Raw genomic sequence first — 25,599 nt, 5'->3', positions numbered from 1 at the left:
TTTTGAAAATAACAAGAAAGCAGGAAGGACAGGAGGTGAACCGTCAATAAATCCGAATACCTCTTCGCTCGTTCTATATTCCTGTTCAAATGGCAATTTTTTTTCTTTATTTTTTCATATTTTTAATACAGATTTTAAATTTTTTTTGAAAATAACAAGAAAGCAGGAAGGACAGGAGGTGAACCGTGAATAAATCCGAATACCTCTTCGCTCGTTCTATATTCCTGTTCAAATGGCAATTTTTTTTCTTTATTTTTTCATATTTTTATTACAGAATTTAAATTTTTTTTAAAAATAACAAGAAAGCAGGAAGGACAGGAGGTGAACTGTTAATAAATCCGAATACCTCTTCGCTCGTTCTATATTCCTGTTCAAATGGCAATTTTTTTTCTTTATTTTTTCATATTTTTATTACAGAATTTAAATTTTTTTTAAAAATAACAAGAAAGCAGGAAGGACAGGAGGTGAACCATTAATAAATCGAAATACCTCTTCGCTCGTTCTATATTCCTGTTCAAATGGCAATTTTTTTCCTTTATTTTTTCATATTTTTATTACAGATTTTAAATTTTTTTTGAAAATAACAAGAAAGCAGGAAGGACAGGAGGTGAACTATTAATAAATCCGAATACCTCTTCGCTCGTTCTATATTCCTGTTCAAATGACAACATTTTTCCTTTATTTTTTCATATTTTTATTACAGATTTTAAATTTTTTTTGAAAATAACAAGAAAGCAGGAAGGACAGGAGGTGAACTGTTAATAAATCCGAATACCTCTTCGCTCGTTCTATATTCCTGTTCAAATGGCAATTTTTTTTCTTTCTTTTTTCATATTTTTATTACAGAATTTAAATTTTTTTTGAAAATAACAAGAAAACAGGAAGGACAGGAGGTGAACCATAAATAATATCAAATACCTCTTCGCTCGTTCTATATTCCTGTTCAAATGGCAATTTTTTTTGAAAATTTTATCACAGAATTCAAATTTTTTTTTTCAAAATAACAAGAAAGCAGGAAGGACAAGAGGTGAACCATAAATATAAACAAATACCTCTTCACTCATTCTATATTCCTGTTCAAATGGACATTTTTTTTCTTTATTATTTTATATTTTTTTTTCAAATACTCATTTTTTTTTTTGAAATAACAGGAAAACAGGAAGACAGAAGGTTAACCATGAATAAAATTCAATTTTTTTCCCTGAAATAACTAGGAACATATGAAGGGCAAAGAAGTAAGTTTTAATACAGATAAAATATATTACAAAAATAAATATAAGTCACTCCCTTATTTAACGGACAAAGATATTTATTGTATTGAACATTAGATTACATTATACATTTCTTACACATTTACAAATTGTTTTTTCTCTCATTCATCTCAATCATTTAGCATTGGATCTTTTTAATGATTTTTATTTTTTTTCTTCTCTTATATTTACGTATCCAATTATTGTATGTTTGTATTATTCTATTTTTTTTTTTTGACTCATTAACAAATATATTTTTTTAGGCAACAAATTAGTGCTTGTTGTTATTTAATACAACAATTCACAATTCGAACACATTTTTTTTAATAATAAAAACAAAGCAAATATAATAATAATATTTGTAATTTTTTTTTTTTTCTTTTTCTTTAAATTTAACATTTATAATACATGCAGTAAAAAGCATGTGTGCGTTTGCACATTTATCGCCTTCAACAAATATACATTTGGCTGTGGTTCTATGACCTCAAATGCTTTCTTTTCTTTGTTTATTTTATTATAATTATTCTAATATTATTATTATAACTATTATTAATTTTACATACTTAAATTTTTGTATTACTTATAATTCTATTTCAAGCATTCGTTACAATCTTTTTTTATTTTCTTTCTTTCATTCATTCTTTTAAAAACTTTATTTTTTTGTTGCACTTTGTCCGCAAATTATAGCTCTTTGTTTATCATCTCTTTTTTTCTTTGTATTTAAATTTTATGATACATTCATATATTTTTTAAATATATATATTCTAGTAAATAAAAATTAAATCTATTTTTCTTTTATACATTTTATCACTTAAACGATTGATTATCTTTCATTAGTATTCTTTTCTTTTTTGTTTTTTTAATTTTTTTCTTTTTTACACTATATACATTTGTTTTTTTTTTTTTTCAATTAAACTTAAATCAGAAACATTTCTATTATTTTATACTAGGCAATGCTTTTTTTTTTTTTTTCTTTGTAATATAAAGCCATTTTTGTATCTAACAATAATGCTGTTTTATATTTGAACATATATGTGATCTTTAATACGTTACAATGAGTCAATACTTTAATATATATTTTAAAATTTTAATTACATAATTAAATTGTTTTTTTTTTCCCTTCCATTAAATTATTATTAATTGTTGTTTTTGATTTTTTTTTTACTATCAAAGATTGGATTAAAATTTAATCTACAAATTTTTTTTTTTATAACAATATTAATTCGATAATAATTTTGAAAATATTATTAACAAAAGTTTGTTTAATAAAATATAATTATGCAAAAAAAAAAAAAAATAATAAAAAAAAATAATATTAATATCAATAATAATGTGATTGTAAAATTATGATGTTAATGAACACATTAAAAATGGAGAAAAAAATATAAATAAATTTCCATTTTGTTCATTGTTTTTTTAGTATGCGACAATAAAAGATTATATTTTATAAAATCTTTTAATACGCTTCATGGCCACATTGGCACGTGGAACATGGCAAAAAGCCAATAAATTTGATGAATCGATGCTGCCGCCAAGCAGCCTCTATACTTGCCATTGACACTATCATTTGCCGAAAGATCAATCACACAAAATAATCAATCAATAGATATGTTGTTGTTAATTTCTATTTATATTATTTCCTATTAATTTTTTCTTCTTCAAATGATATTATTTTTTCATTCACATAATAAATTTGATGATTAAAATTATCATTTTATTATTTAAAAAAAAAACAAAATCAATAATAAAATGACTTATCCTTCAGCAAGAATTTCAAGTAATAGTCTTTTTAAACTATCAAGTCCAGTTAAAAAACCACAATCAGGTCCTTGATGTATTGTAGAATTTGAATGACATGGTAATAATGGATTTGGTGTTATATTATGACCAAATGTTGTATGAGCAAAATCAATCATTCTAACATCAACAAGTGCATCATCTTGTGAATCAATTTCTGTATCATTTTTAACTCTTAAACGTTTTGTTGAACATTTTAAATCTTCTTTATGATCTTCATTATCATATAATCTTAATCTGTGACGTGAACGTGTACGTTTTAATGTACATTTACCACCAATATCAAGATCCGAACTAATATCATCAGAATTTGTTATTGTATGTTGTCCAACACAACAATATTCATCACCACTTCCACTACTATTACTACTACTACTTGAATCACTAACATCACTAATATTTGTATTTTTATTTGTATTATTATTATTATGATTACTATTATTACTATTATTACTGTTATTACTATTACTACTAGTACCATTAAATGTTGAACCAATCCAATTATCATATGCTTGACTTGGTACAACAGTTGCATTTAATAAATCACTTGGTGGATCCATAAATACTGTTTCTTCATTTATTGGATAAAAACCAGTTGTATTTTTAGCACCACGTGCTGCTGCTTCACCAAATGCACGATGAAGTGCTGATTGACTAACTTCATCATTACATAAATGATAATCATTTGATGCATTACTTTGTGAACCATCTAAATAACCATCTGAATCTTGTGCAAGATTTTCAATAAAACTTGATGATTCATTTGATTCTTCTTCAAGACCAAGTGTTGTTAATGGTGATCTTGAACGATTTGTAAAATCATTTATTTGATATCCTTCATAAACAATTAATAATGAACTGAAATTAAAAAAATTTATTTTTACATTTATTATATTTTTAATTATTATTTTTATATTTTTCATTTTTTATTATATTTATATTATTTTATTTTATTTTTTATTGGACTTGACCGTGATATAGGATGATGATAGGATTCCCTCAAAGTACACTTTCAGCAGTCCCGGGGTCTGTTGAATATATTACACGATATTTGGCCCTATTCATTCTTTTTTTTTTTTTTATTATACTAAAAAGGTTTTTTATAAATTGACAATATCTCGTGAACGATATTTACTTTATACCAAAAAAATTTAAATATTTATTTTTACGTCCTCGAGATATAAGCCTTTATACAATTTTTATCATAAATTACTAATTTGATATTTATTTTAATCTTGCTATTATTTTCGCATGATTTTATTACGTAAATTTAACATGATTATTATAATAATAAAATAATAATAAAATTACTTACCACGAATAAAAACGATAGCTGCTTTGTCTTTCAATTGCCCGACGTAATAATTCTAATCGGGCAATAACACGTTGTATAACAAGAGTTCGAAGACAATAACCATTATGAAAAAAACGATATAATGCACCCTTAAATCCTTCTTCATTTAATTCTCTTCCCCAATATTTATCTCGCTTAGCATAATGATCAGTATCTGATTGATAAACCTATTATCATAAACAATTCAATATAATAATTTTATAATAGAAAATTTAAGACTATTATTATTTAATTTTAACTATTAATTTATTTATTTTTTTGGAATTTGTTGTATACCTGCATTCCGCATAATCTAACTCCCAGTGATGCAGATGTACTTGCTGCACATTTTGCAATTTGTTTACTTCTTTTTTCAGCTGATGCATCATCACCGTGTTGTCTTGTACCCATTTTTAAATCCAAAATACAAGGATGTGTATATTGTGATGTTATATTTTCCAATAACAAAAAATCTATATATTTTTATTTAGTCAAGAAATCATCATTTGTATAATTTAAATATAAAACATTTATTTTTCTTTTTTTTTTTTTTTATTGTAAATATGAGATTTTTAAATATTATTATGTATAAAATTTAAAATTAATATATCCCATTTTAAAATAACATTGTACTAAATATTTAAATTATGTTTTATTTTTTTTTCTATTTAAAAGATAATAAAATTATAAAATTTATCAAAGGATACATTGTTTAGACGTTCCATTATCCAAATGTGTTCCTGGTTTAAGTACATCAATTGTACTATTTTTTCTATGTATCTTCATTCTGAAAAATAAAAAATCAACTAAAATTAAAATCTATTAGATAATAATTTTTAAAAAAATAAACAATTTAAACAATTATAATTACAAAATAAAATATATAAAAAATATCAAGTACTTATACTGTATTTTATTATAAATAATTATATGATTAATTAATTAATTATTTGGGCACTTATCCCACATAATATAAATTTAAAAAATTTATTTTAATTGCCAATAATTGACACATGGAATTAATTATTTGCGCACAATATTATGACTTTATAAATGTTAATATAAAATTATAAAATTATTTATTATTTAAAAAATTAAAATTAATATACAAATTTAATTTAAATAATATAATTAATTTATTATCAAATTTTATTTTATGCAAAAAAAGACAATATTTTTTTTTTTGTTGATTTTATTTTATTAAAATCATTTTTTTTTTTCTTTTCTTTTAATTTACAAGGGATATGAATGAAAAAAAAAAATATATAATTTTATATTGTTGTATTTCCATTATTGTCATTTTAGCCATCATGAAAGCCAACTGGTCCTGTGTAATTTACAATATCCATTATTTTGTACTGTAAATTGACTTCAAAAAAAACAATTAATAATTTAAAACTATTAACATAAATACACACAAAACATACCAACAATAATTATCACTAGAAAAAAAAAATAAAATAAACAAATTACATAATTAACTTATATACAATATTAATAATAATAAAATTTTTTTTATTTATTATATTAATTTTTTTTTACCTAAGCACATCATCACGTTTACGTTTTGATGATGCTTTGCCAACAGATGATTTTGTTGACTGATCTGGATCTCTGAAACTTGGACTGTAACGTTTCTCAACTTCACCACAACTACTGGAGGCCTGAATAACACCTGAAACATTAATCTTATCATTAAAAAACATACTGTAATTATTAAATATTTAATATTTACTTTTTTTTTAATCATAATTTATTTCAAGAATATTTTTCACAATTTGTTTTCTTGGAAAAACATTGATATATATATGTTAATAATTGGAAGGTATAAATTTAGTTTCTTTTTTTTTTTTTTATTGTGATATAAATTATTATTTTATTTATTTTATATTTGCAAAATTATGTGTTATCAATACTTTTATTTATTTATTTTTTAATGAAACACAATATTGCAAACATAAAAATAAAATATTCATTGATTTTTTATATTTTTTTTTACAGACACTGTTAATAAAATAATACAGCCTCTGGATTTAATCACTCATATGATATCTAGGAAAAATCATATTCAAGGAATACTTACCATCACGATGAATATGCGTCTCCTAGATCTCGCACTCTCTCGTCCTCTTGTCACAGATCACAATGAGAGCGACAAGCGATCACGATTATTTAAACGATGTGTAGAAAAAAAACGAAAAAAATAAACAAAATAACGAAAAAAAAAAAATAAAAAAAAAAAAAACAAAAAAACAAATATGACAAATTAAATAATATTTATAAAAAAGAAAAAAAAGAAAAATAAAAAGGTAACAATAATATGGGGAGGGAGTTAGTAAAATTTAGATGAATATATTTTCAACAAAATAATAGCAAAATTTAAATTAAATAATTGATAAATAATAATATTTATAAAGCTAATTGAAAATGAGTATAAAAAAAAAAATATTTAAACAATTAATTATTTGAATAAATAAGGAAATAAAAAAATATAAAATAATGGACTATATAATTAATCAAGATATATTTATTTATTTTTTCCATTAAAATATCATTATGATGATGATGACGATGACGATGATAATCATGATGACAATAAAATATATACGCCACTCAAATTATTGATTAATGAGTAAATTTAAAAACAAAAAAAAATTTCTTTGAAAATATATTATAATGAATCAAATGAAATTGGGTATATAAAATTTGGATAAAATTTATACGTAGTAATGAAAAATTATAAAAAGAAAAAACACACAGTAAATTAATAAATAAAAAAAAAAAATTTAATAAATGATTATTAAATAAATAAAAATTTTTAATCTATTTAATGGATTTTTTCTTTGTTGTTTTTCTTTTACAATTTTTTTCTCTTTTTCTTTTTTTATAAATAAATATATATGTAATTTATTTGTGTATTTTTTATAAATTAATTATATTATTAATATTAAATCTATCTTACCCTTAAATTGTGGAACAAACATGTGTATATCTTGAGGAATGTTTCGATAAAAATCAAGCTCCCTTCGATTTAATGGTTTGCATATTGTATTTTGATTGAGAAGTAACAAACGTGTATGTCCTCCAACCTGAAACAATTTATAATAATTAATAAAACAAATAAATAAACAAATGAATCAATAGATAAATAAATATATTATTCAATTATAATAATATTTTTTTTTATAAACAATAAACATTCATTTCCTAATTTTAAAAAAATATTAAGTTAATTTTTAATCTAAACACAGTTTTAAAAATATAAAAATATATTCCTCTTTCTTTTGACTACCTCAATCATGAATGATAGTAAAAAATTATATATTCAATGGGGAATATAAAAAGAGGAGTCTTGTCATAAAAATACGATGGGTTATTTTTTATTTAAACTTTTTAAGTAAGAATAAATATGTAGGTCACTGGGTATATGTATGAAACCTTGTCCCAAATAATACTCACAGTCAATTGTACTTTTCTTATTCCCTTTCTTTTTTTAACATTACTTACTATTATTATCATTATGATCATAATAAAAAAATAAACATCATTGTTATACTGTTATTTTACTTAAATAAAAAACAAAAACACCAACAACAAAAACCAACAAACACAAAAACATCAATGAGCTAAATTATCAAAAAATAATAAAACAAAAAAGAGCAACTTTTATAAATAAAAATTATAAAAATATTATATAAATTATTATAAAGCTCACACACACACACATAATTTCCTTGACATTTAAGATCAAAGCTGTGTGTCATGTGTTTTGTATTATCTGGATAATTTGCATTCACCTTGAAAATAGATGAAGTTTAAGGTCATAAATAATCATTAATTTAAACAATATAATATATATTTTTTTTATTAATAATAATATATACAAAAATATATAATTTTAATGTAAAAAAATAATTATTAAATTGACAGTATTATAATAAATTTTTATTTAGAAATTTTAGTTATCTATCAAACAATTTTATTAGTCATTTATTTTTTGCCATGACGTTGAATGATACTCATCAAATGACGTCAGTAAATATATTAAACATAATAAGCAATATAAAAAAAATATAAAATAATTATGTCAATAGTTAAAATTTAATGTTTATATTAAAAAATATTTATTTGTAAAATTTAACTACCTGTTATTGACATCATATGTATTTTTAAATTAAAAAAAAAAATAAAAAAATTAATTAAGAACAATGAACTCTATCTTTATATATTTATTAATGACCAAGTTTTGAAATACATATTAAATCTAAAAGTTGACTGATAAAACAAACAAAAAAAAATGACTAATAAAATTGATAACATTTCAGTTGAAAAAAAATGATAATTATAAAAATAATTTACCTGATTATTGAGTGGATGAAGTGCAACTTCTTCGTCGTGTTCCTGACGAAATCCTGCAATAGCAGATGAAGTTGTTGATGTTGTTGTTGAGGTTGAAGAGACTGGGGACGTGTTGGTACTGAGACATTGTGGACCAGTCTCTCCCATACCCCAAGAACCTGTCAGGTATACCATACCACGTTTAACTTTAAAATATCAAATACTTTTTTTTTTATCTTTTATTTTTCACTTTAATTTAATTATTATTAAATAAACACTATTTAAAAATTGATAATTATATTTATTTTTGTTTATATAAACTTTTACTGTATTCACTCTTTTTTTATTTGTCGTTTTTATGTCAATCAGCTGATACTCATACACCGACTTTTCAACCAATTAAAAAGCAATGATAACAATCGATTTTTTAATGACAACACACACAGTGAAAGTTGACTAAATTACATCAATAGCTTGAAAGATGAAATGTTTAAATATATCATCAAAATAATTAACGATTAAAAAAAAAAAAAGTTAAATAAAAACAAAAAAAAAACAAAAAAAAAAAACTGTCACTTACTGATGTTTTATCAGTCACTCAGACACTTGCACAATAAAAAATAAATAAATGATAATAAATACACATGGAAATTAAAAAAAGTATGTGATCCATTCACTTATTTATAATAATTTTTTTTTTGATCTACACTTGTACAATGGATCTTTGTTGGACACTATGGAACTGTGACATGCGTCTGGGTTATCACATCAGCTGTAAATATGGGTGGGGGTCACCCTAGAAAAAAAAAAAAAAAAACAAAATTTACCAACAAAAACAATGTTTAACACTATTTAAGCTCACAAACGTAGCCATGATGTGTGTGATTCATTTTTTTTTATTTTTTTTTTTTGTTTCCTTGTATATTTTTTTTTTTTATCGCTGAATAATGATGATTATGGATGACGACGATTCTATCAAAGACGCTTGTATACAAATAATCAAAATATATCAACTGAATTTATTTGTTTATAAAGATAATTGTTAATAAACTATCGTTTATTATTCAGTATGTTTTTAAAGTATATAGATAATTTTTTTTTCGTAATTTATATGGATTGTATGGATCCAAAAGTTTTTTATGTCTGCTGAGGTTCTTTTTATTTTTTTGCCCCACCATAAAATCTCTCTCTCACCATAAACCAATAAAGTCATCATGAAAGGTAACTTATATATAATGTTCTAGAATGAATTTGATTAGTTGTAAAATTACACGATAGAGTATTTTATAGGAAAAATCTACTTGATCAACTGAGTCTACGTAGGGACTTTTTACTAGGGAAAATGGCTATTCTGTTGGTGAATTATCTGTACGTAATTTTCAAAAGTATTGATAAGCTTTTAATCAATATCAATAGTATCAATAATTATTTAATAAACAAAACATAAAATTCAAAGCATGTTGGAAATATTTCTACGATTTTCTCCGTCTTTTTTCGCGCTTAGAAAATTTCTCTCCGCTATAAATTTCGAACGAAAGAATCGAAATGTTGAACGGACCAATGGGATTGATGTGAGAGAGAAAGATATAGTTTTAACAATATGGCGTCAATGTGTCAAATTTAATAATAACAATAATAATAAAAGTCTATTGAAACTTGACAAGTTGTATTTTGTTTTTTTATCAAAACATACTTGATAAATATTCAGTGTTTAGGTGTATTTAAATTATTATTAAAAACAAATAAATATGGCAGATTCAAAGTACGCTGATCTTCCTGGAATAGTAAGATGAAATTTATTAAATTAATTGTTATTAATGTTGTCTAACTGTAAGTCTAGGTGTGGTTGATATTATTATTGATGTTTTTTTTTTTTCAAATAGGCTTATAACCAGGTTGATGTTTATGAGACAACTGATTTACCAGAAGCTGAACAATTTACAGAATACAATGAGGTAAATAAATATAATAAAAAATATATTTAACTAGTTTAAATAAAATGGTATTTTAACAGGATGAATCTGAATCAATTGAACGACTTCATATCAATGCAACTGAGGCATTTGGCAAGTTTAAAGGAAAGCATGTAATCACAGAAGGAGTTGATTTTTCAGATAAAATATCACGAAAAACAAGAACTGGGTAAGTTTTTTTTTTACCAAAATTGCTGAAACAATTGATAAAGATATATTATTTATTTTATTTTGATAGATTTGGAGTATGGGAACTTCCTGGAGAAGGTGAACAAGAGACTCCAATTCAAAAATTCCAAAGATTACAATGTGAAATTAAAGAATTGTATGATGAAGTTGCTGAAATAAAGGTATTTTAATTTTTGGCAATTAAATAAAAAGACATCAAATTAAACTAGTTATATATGATTAATTAATTGTGTTATTTTTTATAAAATAGGAAAAAGCAAAAGACGAAGAAGAAATAAAAAATTCAGCAGATATAATGGCACAAGTTGATGAGGCAGGCAAACAATTAAACAGTATAAAATTAGATGATTGTTTTGGTACTGATTTAGTTGTAACATTGTCTGATCCTCAGGGTATTAGATTAAAACAATTAAAATCACAAATTGAACAATTTAAACATGCTGGTATTAAAGATAATAATAATGAAAAAAATGAAAAGCCAGAAGTGATAAATGATAATTGTCAAAATGGTGTTATGAAATATGAAATGTTATATTTACCAGAAAAATCAAGAATGCAAGAAGTTGCAAGAGTTGCTCAATTGGAACAAAGATTAGCTAAATTAGAAAATTTACTTGGTTCAAGTGATGAAAAATTAGCTAAATTTACACAAAATCTTAAATCACAAGGTATTCTAGAATCTGTTCAACAACTTGCTGCAAAATCAGCTCTACTTGATAGCAATCAAGTTGATGCAATGGAAAGTAGAATTGCCAGTTTAACAAATAAAATGGATAATATTGCACATAAAAAATCAACAATGCCAGCTGATTCTGAACGTGATCAAAAAATAAGTGAAATGTATGATATTGTTAAAAAAACTGAAGCAATGTCACAAATTTTACCACAAACTGTGGAAAGACTTATTGCTCTCAATGCAATTCATCGTCGTGGTAAGATTTTTTTATATTATTATTGTTATTTTAATAGACCATATGATTATTAATGATAATTTAAAATATTTATTATAGCTGGAGAATTTAGCAAGTCTTTGACACAACTTGAAGAATTACAAAATCAAATTTCAACAAATTTAGAAAGTAATAAATCAGTGTTAAAGGGTGTACAAGAAAGTTTTGCAGGAAATTTAGAAATGATTCATAAAAATATGGCAGCTTTAGAAATACGTGTTGAAAATTTAAAAAAATAATTATTATCTTAACTTGCTTGGTCTCTCTTTGATCAGTTACTCTGCAAAAGAAAAAATATTCATAAAAACAAATAATGAATAAAAAATAAAAACTAATATTTAAAACATATTTTTTTTTCTTTTGATAAATAAAATAACAATTTATAACATTGGTCAAAAAAATGGAATAATTTATATAACACACATATTTTAATAGATAAAATAAAAATAGTTAAATGGCAATTCAAGAGGCAAGATGATTAAAAAATTGTGTTACAATATAATTATTCCATGATCACGTTCTAATCTACGTTTGGCTTTTAGAGGAACAACACCCATAAGATCAGCAGGTGTTGGTAAACTTCCACATGTATTTGGTGGTATAGCTTGTTGATAAAAAATTTCACTTCTTCCACTTTGACTACCATAAACAACAGTATCCTCTGTTCTAACAATAATATCAGTAATATTACTTGATTTTTTAAATCTATCATGTAATGATGAAACAATATCAAGTTCAGTAACACCCCATAAACCAGAACGATGTGTTGTATCCCATTGTGAATCAATACCAAGTACACTATAAAGTTCTTTACTATTACTTGATGGTTGTGGATCAAGACAATACTGCAAACGTGATTCTAATCTTTCTAAATTATTCATACATGCTTGCCATATATTATGAATTAAATCTGGATTATTAGCAGTACCATCAGTCATCAGTAACATTAAAACCATACTTTGTTTACCACATATAAATAATTCAGCTTTTTCATAACAATCATCATTTTCATTTCGATTAAAATCACATTCATCACCATCATCATCATCAACAGCAGTATTATTGCTTTTATTATTATTATTAATATTTGATAATGTTGATGAATCATAATATTCATTTGGTGTATTAATTTCTTTACTACAAAAATCACTTGTTTTTTCATCAGTAATTAATAAACTTAATTTTGACATTAATGGTGTTAATTGTATACCATCTAATTTCTTTTTATGTGATACATCAGATGATTCTGTTGTTATTTTTGAGTTATTATTATCAGCTGGTGCATTTAAACTTTTTAATGGTAAACTCATTGATCTACGATTTATTTCTTGACTTTTTTTTTTATCTAATTTTATGTCAGTTGGTTTTTTTGTTTGTACAACAGATAAATCATTATTAATAATAATACAATCAAAATCTTTAAAATCACTATCATTATCATTATCAAAATTTATTTTATTTTTATCATTCTTATTTATATTTAAATTTTGTTCTTTAACTAATGACTGATAATGCAATGAAATATAATGATCATAAAGAGTCTGTGATATTGGATTACCATCTTGTCTAAAAACTGGATAACATGGATCTGTTATTGTCATGAAATATTTTTTATTTTTTTCTTTACTTGATAAATCATTAAAATTATGAAAATGCTTGTCATCATTTAACGTTGATAAACTTGATGATTTTCTATGCCAATATTCATGTTTAATTTTTGAATCTAATTTATTTCTAGTTGTATTTTTTAATTTATTAATACGTTTACATCTTAATGCTTCTTTTACAACGTCTGGTATGTCATCAATATTTTTATTATCATTATCTGTTGATAGTTGTGTGTCTTCATTGGCACTACATATTGATACTGCTGTACCATGAAGTATTCTATTGATATCTTTCAATGGTGTTGAACATACAGATGGTGTAAGAAGTGGTGGTGGTGGTGGTACTGGTACAGTATTTTGATAAATTTTTTTAATGTCTCTCTTATCAAAATTCAATGATGATTTAATTGGTAATGTTGTTGGTGGTGGTGGTTTTTTAATTTTAATTGAATGATCAATAATATTATTGTTATCAGTTTCACCTTCTTCTGGTACAGTAAATATTCTTGATGTATCACGTTTCATACCAGATGATACTGGTAGTGTTGATTTTTTAAATGTTTTTCTTGTTGCAGGTGTATCAATAAATGTATTGTTTGGTTTTTTAATTATTTCTTCATTGGTAATGTCAATTGTCTTTTGACGTTTTATAAATACACGTAATAATTGTACACCAAGTGGTAAATGAAAATCAGTTATTATTTTATCACCAGGTGTTTTTATTCTATATGGATCTGTTAATACAAGTTGTTTTGTTAGCTCAGCACTCAATTGTGTTGCAACAATTTTATTATTAAAAAACATTGCACCACCAATAATACCAGGATTTGTTTCTTGACAATATTGTAGTATTTGCATTGAATCTAAAAAAACATTACTTGCTGTTTTTGGAAGTTTTATCATTGGCATACTTGAAAAATAGCTTGCTGAGTATTGAAGTATTGGTAAATATGTTTCTAACATTTGATAAAGTTTTTCACTCAACTTATTACGATCATTATTTAATGATTTTGCTATTGTATCAAAATCACAATGGAAAAATTTAATAATTGACTCTAAACAATTTGCTCGTCTTTGTAATATCCAATCATGTATATTACGATCGGTACCAACAGCAAGTACATATTGACCAAATTTTTTAATAACAAATTTACCACCTTGCAGTGATATGATCTTTGGTGATGAAAATGATATTGTTAAAAAATGATGAACACCCATTAATTGACCAGCTAATGCTAAACGTTGAGTTGGTGATACCCAAGCTGGATGAAAATACATGACAGCATCAGCTGGATCATCATCCTCTTTACGACATCTACTTGTGTCGTAAACAAAAACAATCATCATTTCTCTGAAACAACAACAATAATAGCCAATCAAATGAATTATCTAAATTAAACAAAGACAAACAATTAAATGATTTAACATACTTTGCCATAATGAAGATGATGATGATGATGAGTATATAAACAATAAAAAATATTATTATGTTTTTATTGGGTTAATAAAATAACTCCAATTTATTTCCATAATTCAAACACCAATATTGACATTACTATTTCGTTTATTATATAAAAACAATTGCATAATAAATAATAGCACTGAAGCAGGATCTTAATAAATAACAAGACTCCATGCCGATCAACATATTATCACATATATTATTGCATTTTTATGAGTAATTTTTATTTTTTTTATTTATATTGATTGAATATTGAGGACAGTTTCTCTCTCTCTTGTGTGATGCGCGGTTTATTGCAATTCTATCAGCTGAGTTTTAGTTAACAACGACGCCGTTGGACGCCGTTATAAAAAAAGTGCGTATGTATGCCCCTCTAGATTGCTCTAATTTTTTCAAACATGTCTAAACATGTCGTTATTATTATTATTATTTTAATTGTTGTGTGCACACACGTTGGTTGGTAAATTTTGCTATTTTATTTGTTTTTCATTACAAAAGTATTTGTGTATTTTATTGTTATTTATATTTTTAATTGTGTAGTTGACTAGATAATTATTAGTACATATAATTCGTATTAATTATAAATAATTAATCAAATAGTCGTGACATACAACAAAAATAATGCGGGCTAATAATATAAATATTAACGAAACAATAGTCATTGATGGTGATGATGATGATGAAGGTGATAATGATGTAATTACTGTGGACAATGTAGTATCCACATCTCCAGTATTTAAAAAAAATCCTTTTTCTGTCTGGGCGAAAACACCACCAAGTCGAAAAAATGAACTTGAGGTTATGGCATCAAATACTTTTAGTCATGTAAAAAAAAAATTAAAAGTTAGTGATGGAATACAAAATGATACAATTATTGTACTCACCGATGATGATGATGATGACGATTATGGCGATGATGGTAATAATAACAATGCACAATCACAAACATTTTCTCATCAATCACCAGTTATCATCAATGATTCAGAAAAATCACCAATTGAAAATACACAAACAAAACAAGCAAAACAAACAAATACAAAAAAAAGACCACGAAAAAAAAAATTAATACTCACAGAATCATTCATGTCATTTGATAATGAACAAGTACCAGATGGTAACAAGAAAGAATCACCAAAACAACAAAAAACTTCAAAATTAAATAACAAAAACAATGATAAAAACATAGAAATAGTTGATGATGAACAAGTACCAGATGGTAACAAGAAAGAATCACCAAAACAACAAAAAACTTCAAAATTAAATAACAAAAACAATGATAAAAACATAGAAATAGTTGATGATGAACAAGTACCAGATGGTAACAAGAAAGAATCACCAAAACAACAAAAAACCTCAAAATTAAATAACAAAAAAAATGATAAAAACATAGAAACAGTTGATGATGAAATTGAGGTTGTATGGCATAGTAATCCTACTGATACAAATCAAGCACCAACAAATAATGATGCTTTATTTTGGTATGATCCAGTTGGTACTTCAAGTAACTTGGAAGTTTTGGGTTCTTGGGATACACCATTCACAGAAAATCCTATACAAAACGATCCAATTACTAGCAATATTATTTATCAAAATTCATTAAACAAAAGTGCTGAAGTTCCTGGTAAAAAAACTTGTAACAATAAAGCTTTAACAACACCAGTAAATACTAACAACACTAATGCTTGTCTAAATTATATAAATGGATATGCTGTATCTAGTGTTAGAGAAACTCGTCAAAACAAAGCTAAAACAGTTAATCCAACTAGCACTAATGTTTCTATCAATAATATAAATAGACATGATGTACTTACTGTTAGAGAAACTCGTCAAAACAAAGCTAAAACAATTAATCCAACTAGTACTAATGTTTCTATAAATAATTTGAATACAAAAGCTGCTGCTAGAAAACCTCGTAAAAAGAAACCTACAGCAGCTAATCCAACTAGCACTAGTGTTACACAAAATAATTTAAATGATAATACTAAAACAACTGTTAAAAAAACTCCTAAAAATAAAGGTAAAAAAAGAGTTAAAAGAAAACGTCAAATAAGTGAAACATATGTTTATGATTCATCTGATGAAATCGATGAATCAAAACAAAATGAAAATGAAAGTTTAAATACTGAAAAATCTATAAATGATGATAATAATAAAATAACTAAAAAACAAAATTTAAATAATGATAAACTACGTGTTATTGTTGTTGATGGTTCAAATGTTGCAATGGCACATAGTAACAATAAATCATTTTCTATAAAAGGTATAGAATTAATTATTAAATATTTTACATCTAGAGGACATAAAGTTAAAGTATTTTTATCAAGAAGAAGAGATAAAGGTAAAGATAAAAAATTACTTGATAAATGGTACAAAGAAGGTATTGTTGTATTTACACCAAGTAGAAAAGTTGATACCAAAAGAATAACACCATATGATGACAGGTTAATAAACATTTGTTAATTAATTATATTAAAAAAACATTATAATTATGTTATTTTTTGTTTTTCAACAGATTTATATTGGAATATGCAACTCAGATTGATGGAATTGTTGTAAGTAGTGATCAATTTCGTGATTTGTATGAAGAAAAACCAGAATGGCGTAAAACAATTAAAACAAGAATATTACCACCAACTTTTGTTGATGATTATGTTATGTTTCCACAAGATCCACTTGGTTGTAAAGGACCATCACTTGATAAATTTCTTCGACACTAATGGTATAATGTGTATATATTCATTACTTTTCAATTTAATTTCAATTATTATAAATTATAAATTTTCTATGATTATTATTTAATCAATTATTTTAATTTGTTTTTCGTTTTTTTTTTTTTTTTTTTTTTTTTTTACTGATACACAGATTGAAAAAAAAAAACAATGTAAATCTAAATTTAAAAAATTGTGTTCATATTTACATTTTTGTTTTTTTTCTTCAACAACTATAAATATTTTGGTAAATTTTTCTTTTCATCCAGGGTGTGTTTATCGTAAATCAAACTTACTTTAAAGCTGCTTTTTTTTTTTTCAATTATTTACGATACTTGTGATGTTAAAAATTAATATAATATCATTTACATGTGTTAATTTTATATATTGATAAAAAACAAGTTATTTATTAACGTAAAAAAAAAAAAACAAAAAAAAAAAAAACAAATAGAAAAATAGAAAAATGTACAAAATGTATTTTTAAAAATATAGTTTACAATAATTTATGAAAATATTAAATAATGTTTATTATTCCCAAGAAAGTTTATGACACCATTTACGTGATTGACGAATAAAATCCATACTTTCTTGTGCAGTTTCACGAGCCATACGTTGCATTGGTGTTATTGATGTATCATCACAATTAGCACTTGACAATACATTATCATATCCCATTGCTGAATTTAATGATGATTTTGAAAATAATTTATTTAATACATAACTATCATCATCAATAACTTGTTCATCTTGATTATTATTTGTAGTAAATCTTTTACCAACAAGATAATCAACTTTTTCACCTTCAAAATTAGCTGATATATTTTTTTTTTTAATAATTATATTTGAATTTTTAAATAATTTATTTGATTCAGTTATTGAACCATCAATTGGTTCATTTAAATTAAATAATTCACTTAAATCAGATGTTTGAAATATTCTTTTTTGTCTTGGATCATCTAATACTTTTTTTGATAATAATATTTTAAATATTTGACGATGATATATTTTTTCTTCAATAGTACCAGCAGTTATTAAACGATAAATTGTAACTTTTTTATTTTGTCCAATTCTCCATGTACGTTCACGTGCTTGTGCATCTGTTGCTGGATTCCAATCTGGATCATAAATAATAACTCTATCAGCACCAGTTAAATTAATTCCCAATCCTCCAACTCTTGTTGTTGATATAAATACAAAATAATCTTCATTTTCATTAAAATTTCTAATACATGTTTGTCTTTCACTCATTGGTGTTGTACCATCAAGTCTAATATATTTATAATTTTCTTGTTGTACTAAATTTTCTAAAACATGCATCATTTGACGACTTTGGGTAAATATAACAGCTCTATGTTTTTGACGTTTCCAAATTTTTAATAATGATCTAACAACTGTCATTTTACCAGATTTTTTCCAATTACCAAATTTACTAAGATCAATTTCTATATCATCATCATCTTCATCATTAATAATTTTATCAACATCAACATCATCATTATCATTACTAAGTGTAAATAAATCTGGATGATTACAAATTTTTCTTAATGATGTTAATGCAACTAATAATTTAGCTCTATGATGACCATTTGTAAAATTTTTTTCATGCACCATTGTACGTATATTTTCTGATATAAGATAATTTTTATATAAATCACTTTGTTCATCAGTTAAACAACAAAATAATACTTGTTCATTTTTATCTGGTAATTTAAGATGATGTTGTACATCATTTTTTGTTCTTCTAATCATATATGGACTAATAGCATCTTTAAGCATTGTTGCAATATGTAATGCTGTTGCTTCTTGTAATGGTGTTGCATTTGAATAACCACCACGTGTTATTGGTCCAGCACAATGTTCAATAAATGCATCAATTGTACCAAGTTTACCTGGTAATATAAAATCAAATAATGACCATAATTCTTTTAATGAATTTTGCATTGGACTACCAGTTAATAATAATCTATGTGGTGTTGTAAATTTTTTAACAACTTTTGTTATTTTAGCTTGTGGATTTCTTATTTTATGTCCTTCATCAAGTATAACATAATGCCATTGATATGGTAATAAAAATTCAGCATTTCTTAATACACCACTATATGATGATAATAATATACCACCACTTTTTAAACTATCTAATAATTCATCTGTATCACCATTAAATGTTGATGATTGATGAAGACTAACAACTCTTAAACATGGTGACCAATTATGAAAATGTTCAACCCATTGTTCTAGCAATGTTGCTGGACATATTATAAGTGTTGGTCCAAGACCACGAAATCTACTACCATCTGATAATAATTCACTACAATCAAGTCCAGCAAGAAATGCAATTATTTGTACTGTTTTACCAAGTCCCATTTCATCACCCAATAAACCACCAAGACCACGTCCATGTAATTCCCAAAGCCAACGTACAGATACTTTTTGATATTCATATAATTTTTTCCATATTAATTTTGGTACTTTAAATAAATTATCCACTACTTTTAAATCACTTTGTTTTGTATTTAAATAATTTTTTTTATTTTCAATACGTTTTTTCCATAATGATTCATCACCATCATCAAGTATTCTTTTTTTTAAATTATTATCTTTATATTGATCATCTTTATTTAAACGTTTTCTTTTTTTTGATAATTTTTTTTTAAATTTTTCATCATCTGAATCAATTTCATCAGCACTTGGTATATATTCACTTCCACTGTCACTTGAATTTTTCATACAATTATTTATTTTTTCATCAATAATCTCTGCTTTATTTTCATTGACAATTTTTAAACTTGATGATTTATCATTTGTTGAATCAATATTCTTGGATTTTCGTTTAACTTGTTTAATACTTTTTTTATTTTTTTGACATTCAATTGAAGTTGTTTTAACTGTATTTTTTTGTATTTTTAAATTTTTTCTTTGTGCACCAACTTCAGCCTGTCTTTTTAAATACTTTTCAAGATCCAAAAGTCCACTTACAGAATTAAAAGTATTTCTAAAACATACAAAAATAAAAAAACATTAATACAAAAATTAAATAGATTAATTAGAAAATATAATAAATTAATAATTACTTTATAGAACTTGGTTGTGTTTTTTTTTTAAATTCAGCTTCAAATGGAGTAATTTCTCCATTTTGTACCTGTTTATCAATAGCTACTGTATTATTATTTTTTTCATCAACAATTTCACCATCTTCAAGATTACTTGTTCTGGATTTTGAAAGTTCATCAATCTTATTTGCTATTTCTTGTTGAATATCATTTTCACTTTGAACCTTGACAACCTGAAAGAATTTTTTACAAATTAAAATAACAATTCAATTATCAACAATGACATAAATTTATAATTACCTCTGGAAGACACCAATCAATTAATTCACTAGTCATTTTGTTTATATTTAATTATAACAATTCATGACAATATGTAAATTATCCTCAAAATGATTTTTTTTTATCACACAAATAACTTGACACTTTAATCAATTAATTAATTAAATATTTTCTTTAATTTTTCATATTGTTTATTGTTTTAATAACTTGTAGAATATTATTTTATTATTTACTGTTGTATATGACAAAAAAAAACAAACAATAATTATTAATGTAGGGGGGGGGGGTCAGGGGGCTATTCAACCGACATTATCGACTGAGAAACTTACTTACCAACACAATTAAATTAATTATAAACAAAATAAAAAAAATATAATTAACAATTTTTTCTTTATAAAAAAAAAAATCTATTAATTGTTTATATCAATTTATTTGGATTGTTTTTAATATAAATATGAGCTGAAACAAACTGAAAGGGATTTGTATTTTTTATGGGATTTAGAAGTTGAAGAACCAGACAAGCAAGATGTTCATCATTACAACATCCAAAATGTACAGCACCAATAAGACAAACAAGTTTAAGTCGTGATTGGTCGTGATGGTTCTGTTTTATTATGTGTATGTGATGATGCTACTATTTGGCGATGGAATCGTAATAATTAATCATCATCAACATCATTTTTCTTTTTTTTAAATAATCATATTCAAAAATAAAAAATTGTATAAAGTGATTCAAAGCTTGAAGATACACAAGTTATTTATAGCTACTTAACAAGTACACCAATAACACTTACTGCTCATGTTTAATTGTTGATAGTAACACAAGCATTATTATTAAATATTTTAATACCATTCCAGATTTACAATTTTTAAATGTTATTAATTCAATTGTATTTAAAAGTACAAAGAACAATACAAGAATTAAAGATTCTCATCAAAAATATTTATATTTTAATTGTTTAAATTTAGCATTCTTTTTCATTTCAATACTAAAATAGAATTTACATACCATTTGTCCGGTATTTGCCGAATAAAGGTTTTCCTTTGTCGGCTCCAACGCCATTGACATGTCCATTGAATTTCAATAAGTAGAATTTTACTTGTCGACAATTATAATTTTGAAAAAAAAAAAAAATATATAAATCAATTAAAGAGTTTGTAATATTGGATTATACTATCTTGTCTAAAAACTGGATAACATAGATCTTTTATTGTCATAAAATATCTTTTATTTTTATCTTTACTTGACCATTATTATGATTAAAATTATAAAAATACTTCTCATCATTTAATGTTGATCAACTTGATGATTTTCTTGATAATATTCACGTTTATATATTTGTATAACTCAAATACAAACATTGACATAATTATTTTTATATCAAACACACCAGGATCTTAATAAATACCAATGACTTTATGTCAGTTACCAAATTATCACATATTATTGCATATAATGAGTGATTTTTTTTTATTATTGATTATTGATATAATTAATTATACATTTTTAAATAAAGAATAAGCGAATGTTTTCTAGAGTAATTTATATTTTGATATTCAATGAAAACATACATAAAATACTTATTGATTATAGCATATTATTATTTTAAGTGTTTTTTTTTTCTTTATTTCTTTTTGTTTAAACGAAAATTCAACTATATACTAAGTTTTTTAAAGTGATTTTAGTTAACAACCCATTGTTAACAACAAAAAAATTTTACATTGTATGAAAATTTAATTGTATTTGCATTTAATGATAATTCATCATCACCAGGTATGAAGATTTTTTTATATTTTCAACATATATTATTATTATGCTAAAAGATAGGTTGTTGATGATGTTGATTAAGCATCTTTATAGGAAGTATTAATCATTCAAATTTTTTTTATTTCTTTTTGAAAGATTATTTAATTGATATACCAGATAAACTCATTAGACTGTCTTCAGTTTTTAGCGTTTGTAGATATTTTTTGTAGCATGCCTCTTCATCAAAGTCTGATTCATTCGAGTCTGATTCATCCATATCTGATTCATCCATATCTGATTCATCCATATCTGATTCATCCATATCTGATTCTTGACTGATTTTTATTTCCATTTGAGAAAAGGAACACAATTTTTTTGTAACAGAAAAAAAAAAAAAAAAAATTATAAACATTGTTTACGAGTTCAAGAATATTTAAAATTTAAAACTAAGCAATTCTTACGTGTCTTTTCTGGAGACAAATTCTGGACAATCAGGCCAGCTGTTGGCTGACCAAAGTTTTGCGCGGTCTTCGTCAGTACGTGGAACAAATTCTTTTGTAACCCATAAATATTCTTGCAAGAGATCTAATTCTATATCCAAAAAATCTTGTCTCTTCTTTCTCTCAGATTGTGGTATTGCTGTGTTGAATACATAATATTGGGTCTTCCTGTAATTTGACATATAGGTACATGATAAAATAGTAAAATAATAAACTTGTGATTTATTGTCATTTTAATATTTATAAAATTCAAATAATTTACTTACTTCAACTCAGCTTGACATGTTCGTAATAATTTTTCTAGTTCATATTGTCTTTCACGTTTTTTCATTATTCGAATTTTGTTAATGATACGTTTTATGGGCACTTCAGAAGCTTTTTTTTGTTCTCTTTCTTCTTTTTTTATAGCTCTATCAAAGACTTCTTCTATATCTTCCGATAGTTTTTCTTTGTCACTCAATATCTGCTTAACTTGACGAATTGAATCAGCTGAAGAAAGACTTTTTTGTAAAAAAAAAAAAAAAAAAAACAATTATACACATTGTTTACAAGTTTATGGATGAACTTAAAATTAAAAATAATGTAACTCTTACACTTCCATTAAGGATTCCACATAATCTGCTTCAGTTTTTTCAAAACGTGCTACTTTATCTTTAGGTACCTCGTATTCTTCACTGTCGGTCCATGATGGGGTTGAGTCTGAAACACTATAAAAGTCTCTTTTAAAATTATATTATATTACTAATTACTATGAAACATCATAAATTTTACATGTAGGTTTGCGGTCGTGATAAATGTTACAAGCATGAAGACTAGAGAGACTAGGTCTCGAGTCTTGGTTACAAGGTTATGTGTATAAAATATATACCCATAATACAGTAAAATAAAAAACTTATTTATTGTTATTTCTCATTTTAATTAACTTAAAAAAATTTACTTACCTAATTGGAGACGACATGATAAGTTTCTTATGGATGATGTCTTTCTTTTCTTTTTATTTACCTCGAAATGCGAAATGAACTATTATAGACAAAAAAACTATTTAGAGGTATCTAGTCTTCAGCGTGCTTTTAGACTGTATTAGAACTACTGTAGACTACTACTTGCTACTACTACTGTGTACTACTGTAGATAGATGTGGATAGATGGATAGATGAGATAGATGAGATAGATACGATATATACATAGACCAGTGCTGTCTGTTGGGTAGGTATGAAACCCAGACTAGAGATCTAAAAGACTTTTTGCATATCTTCAGATAGTTCCCCTTTGTCACTTAATATCTGTTTAACTCGACGAAGTGAATTAGCTGAAGAAAGACTTTTAAATAATTTTTTTTATTTTCAATACGTTTTTTCCATAATGATTCATCACCATCATCAAGTATTCTTTTTTTAAAATTATTATCTTTATCTTGATCATCTTTATTTAAACGTTTTCTTTTTTTTGATAATTTTTTTTTTAATTTTTCATCATCTGAATCAATTTCATCAGCACTTGGTATATATTCACTTCCACTATCACTTGAAGTTTTCATACACTTATTCATTTTTTCATCAAAAATATCTGCTTTATTTTCATTAATAATTTTTAAACTTGATGATTTATCATTAACGACATTTGTTGAATTTACATTCTTGCATTTTCGTTTAATTTGTTTAATACTTTTTTTATTTTTTTGACATTCAATTGAAGTTGTTGTTTTAACTGTATTTTTTTGTAAATTTTTTCTTTGTGCACCAACTTCAGCCTGTCTTTTTAAATACTTTTCAAGATCCAAAAGTCCACTTACAGAATTAAAAGTATTTCTAAAACATACAAGAATAAAAAAACATATTAATACAAAAATTAAATAGATTAATTAGAAAATAATAAATTAATAATTACTTCATAGAACTTGGTTGTGTTTTTTTTTTAAATTCAGCTTCAAATGGAGTAATTTCTCCATTTTGTACTTGTTTATCAATAGCTGCTGAATTATTATTTTTTTCATCAACAATTTCACCATCTTCAAGATCACCTGTTCTAGATTTTGAAAGTTCATTAATTTTATTTGCTAATTCTTGTTGAATATCATTTTCACTTTGAACCTTGACAACCTGAAAGAATTTTACCAAATTAAAATAACAATTCAATTATCAACAATGACATAAATTAATAATTACCTCTGGAAGACACCAATCAATTAATTCACCATTCATTTTGTTTATATTTAATTATAACAATTCATGACAATATGTGAATTATCCTCGAGATGATTTTTTTATGACACAAATAACTTGACAATTTAATCAATTAATTAATTCAATATTTTCTTTAATTTTTCATATTGTTTATTGTTTTAATAACTTGTAGAATGTTATTTTATTTACTATGTTGTATATGACAAAAAAAAACAAACAATAATTATTAATGT

The 25,599-nt window shown here is 24.3% G+C and overlaps 6 protein-coding genes across 7 annotated transcripts; 2 read left to right on the top strand and 4 right to left on the bottom strand.

Annotated features, from left to right (window-relative positions):
* Nucleotides 1-1,256: 1,256 nt before the first annotated feature.
* Nucleotides 1,257-9,910, bottom strand: LOC122857115. Its single transcript, XM_044159109.1, has 7 exons — nt 8,740-9,910; nt 7,343-7,469; nt 5,923-6,055; nt 5,088-5,167; nt 4,678-4,853; nt 4,363-4,568; nt 1,257-3,905 (listed from the first exon to the last, which is right to left on the bottom strand). Exons 1-7 carry the CDS (start codon nt 8,911-8,913, stop codon nt 3,005-3,007), a joined length of 1,797 nt encoding a protein of 598 aa, XP_044015044.1. The 5' UTR covers nt 8,914-9,910; the 3' UTR covers nt 1,257-3,004.
* A 401-nt stretch (nt 9,911-10,311) lies between these two features.
* LOC122857120 (dynactin subunit 2) lies at nt 10,312-12,069 on the top strand. Its single transcript, XM_044159123.1, has 6 exons — nt 10,312-10,502; nt 10,602-10,673; nt 10,733-10,860; nt 10,930-11,041; nt 11,131-11,812; nt 11,891-12,069. Exons 1-6 carry the CDS (start codon nt 10,467-10,469, stop codon nt 12,067-12,069), a joined length of 1,209 nt encoding a protein of 402 aa, XP_044015058.1. The 5' UTR covers nt 10,312-10,466.
* Nucleotides 12,070-12,178: 109 nt separating this feature from the next.
* On the bottom strand, nt 12,179-15,179 carry LOC122857111. Its single transcript, XM_044159103.1, has 2 exons — nt 14,868-15,179; nt 12,179-14,788 (listed from the first exon to the last, which is right to left on the bottom strand). The coding sequence occupies exons 1-2, from the start codon at nt 14,873-14,875 to the stop codon at nt 12,322-12,324; spliced, it is 2,475 nt and encodes an 824-aa protein (XP_044015038.1). The 5' UTR covers nt 14,876-15,179; the 3' UTR covers nt 12,179-12,321.
* A 141-nt stretch (nt 15,180-15,320) lies between these two features.
* On the top strand, nt 15,321-18,119 carry LOC122857114 (putative uncharacterized protein DDB_G0282133). Of its 2 annotated transcripts, XM_044159108.1 has the most exons (3): nt 15,329-16,013; nt 16,116-17,340; nt 17,412-17,699. In XM_044159108.1, the coding sequence occupies exons 1-3, from the start codon at nt 15,521-15,523 to the stop codon at nt 17,614-17,616; spliced, it is 1,923 nt and encodes a 640-aa protein (XP_044015043.1). In that variant the 5' UTR covers nt 15,329-15,520; the 3' UTR covers nt 17,617-17,699. The 2 variants fall into 2 exon arrangements, with proteins under 2 accessions (XP_044015042.1, XP_044015043.1); XM_044159107.1 differs by having other exon boundaries at nt 15,321-17,340; nt 17,412-18,119.
* Nucleotides 18,083-25,503, bottom strand: LOC122856257 (DNA excision repair protein ERCC-6-like). Its single transcript, XM_044157951.1, has 9 exons — nt 25,349-25,503; nt 25,071-25,282; nt 24,849-24,991; nt 23,777-23,882; nt 23,450-23,683; nt 23,145-23,351; nt 22,919-23,018; nt 20,679-20,890; nt 18,083-20,599 (listed from the first exon to the last, which is right to left on the bottom strand). Exons 1-9 carry the CDS (start codon nt 25,382-25,384, stop codon nt 18,136-18,138), a joined length of 3,714 nt encoding a protein of 1,237 aa, XP_044013886.1. The 5' UTR covers nt 25,385-25,503; the 3' UTR covers nt 18,083-18,135.
* LOC122857123 lies at nt 22,590-24,453 on the bottom strand. Its single transcript, XM_044159127.1, has 5 exons — nt 24,125-24,453; nt 23,777-23,890; nt 23,450-23,683; nt 23,145-23,351; nt 22,590-23,018 (listed from the first exon to the last, which is right to left on the bottom strand). Exons 1-5 carry the CDS (start codon nt 24,139-24,141, stop codon nt 22,841-22,843), a joined length of 750 nt encoding a protein of 249 aa, XP_044015062.1. The 5' UTR covers nt 24,142-24,453; the 3' UTR covers nt 22,590-22,840.
* Nucleotides 25,504-25,599: the final 96 nt, after the last annotated feature.

The sequence above is a fragment of the Aphidius gifuensis genome, linkage group LG5 (genome assembly GCF_014905175.1).
Source record: "Aphidius gifuensis isolate YNYX2018 linkage group LG5, ASM1490517v1, whole genome shotgun sequence".
Lineage (NCBI taxonomy): Eukaryota > Metazoa > Arthropoda > Insecta > Hymenoptera > Braconidae > Aphidius > Aphidius gifuensis.
The sequence above is the reverse complement of the archived record's forward strand: the minus strand, read 5'-3'. Positions and strand labels throughout refer to the sequence as shown.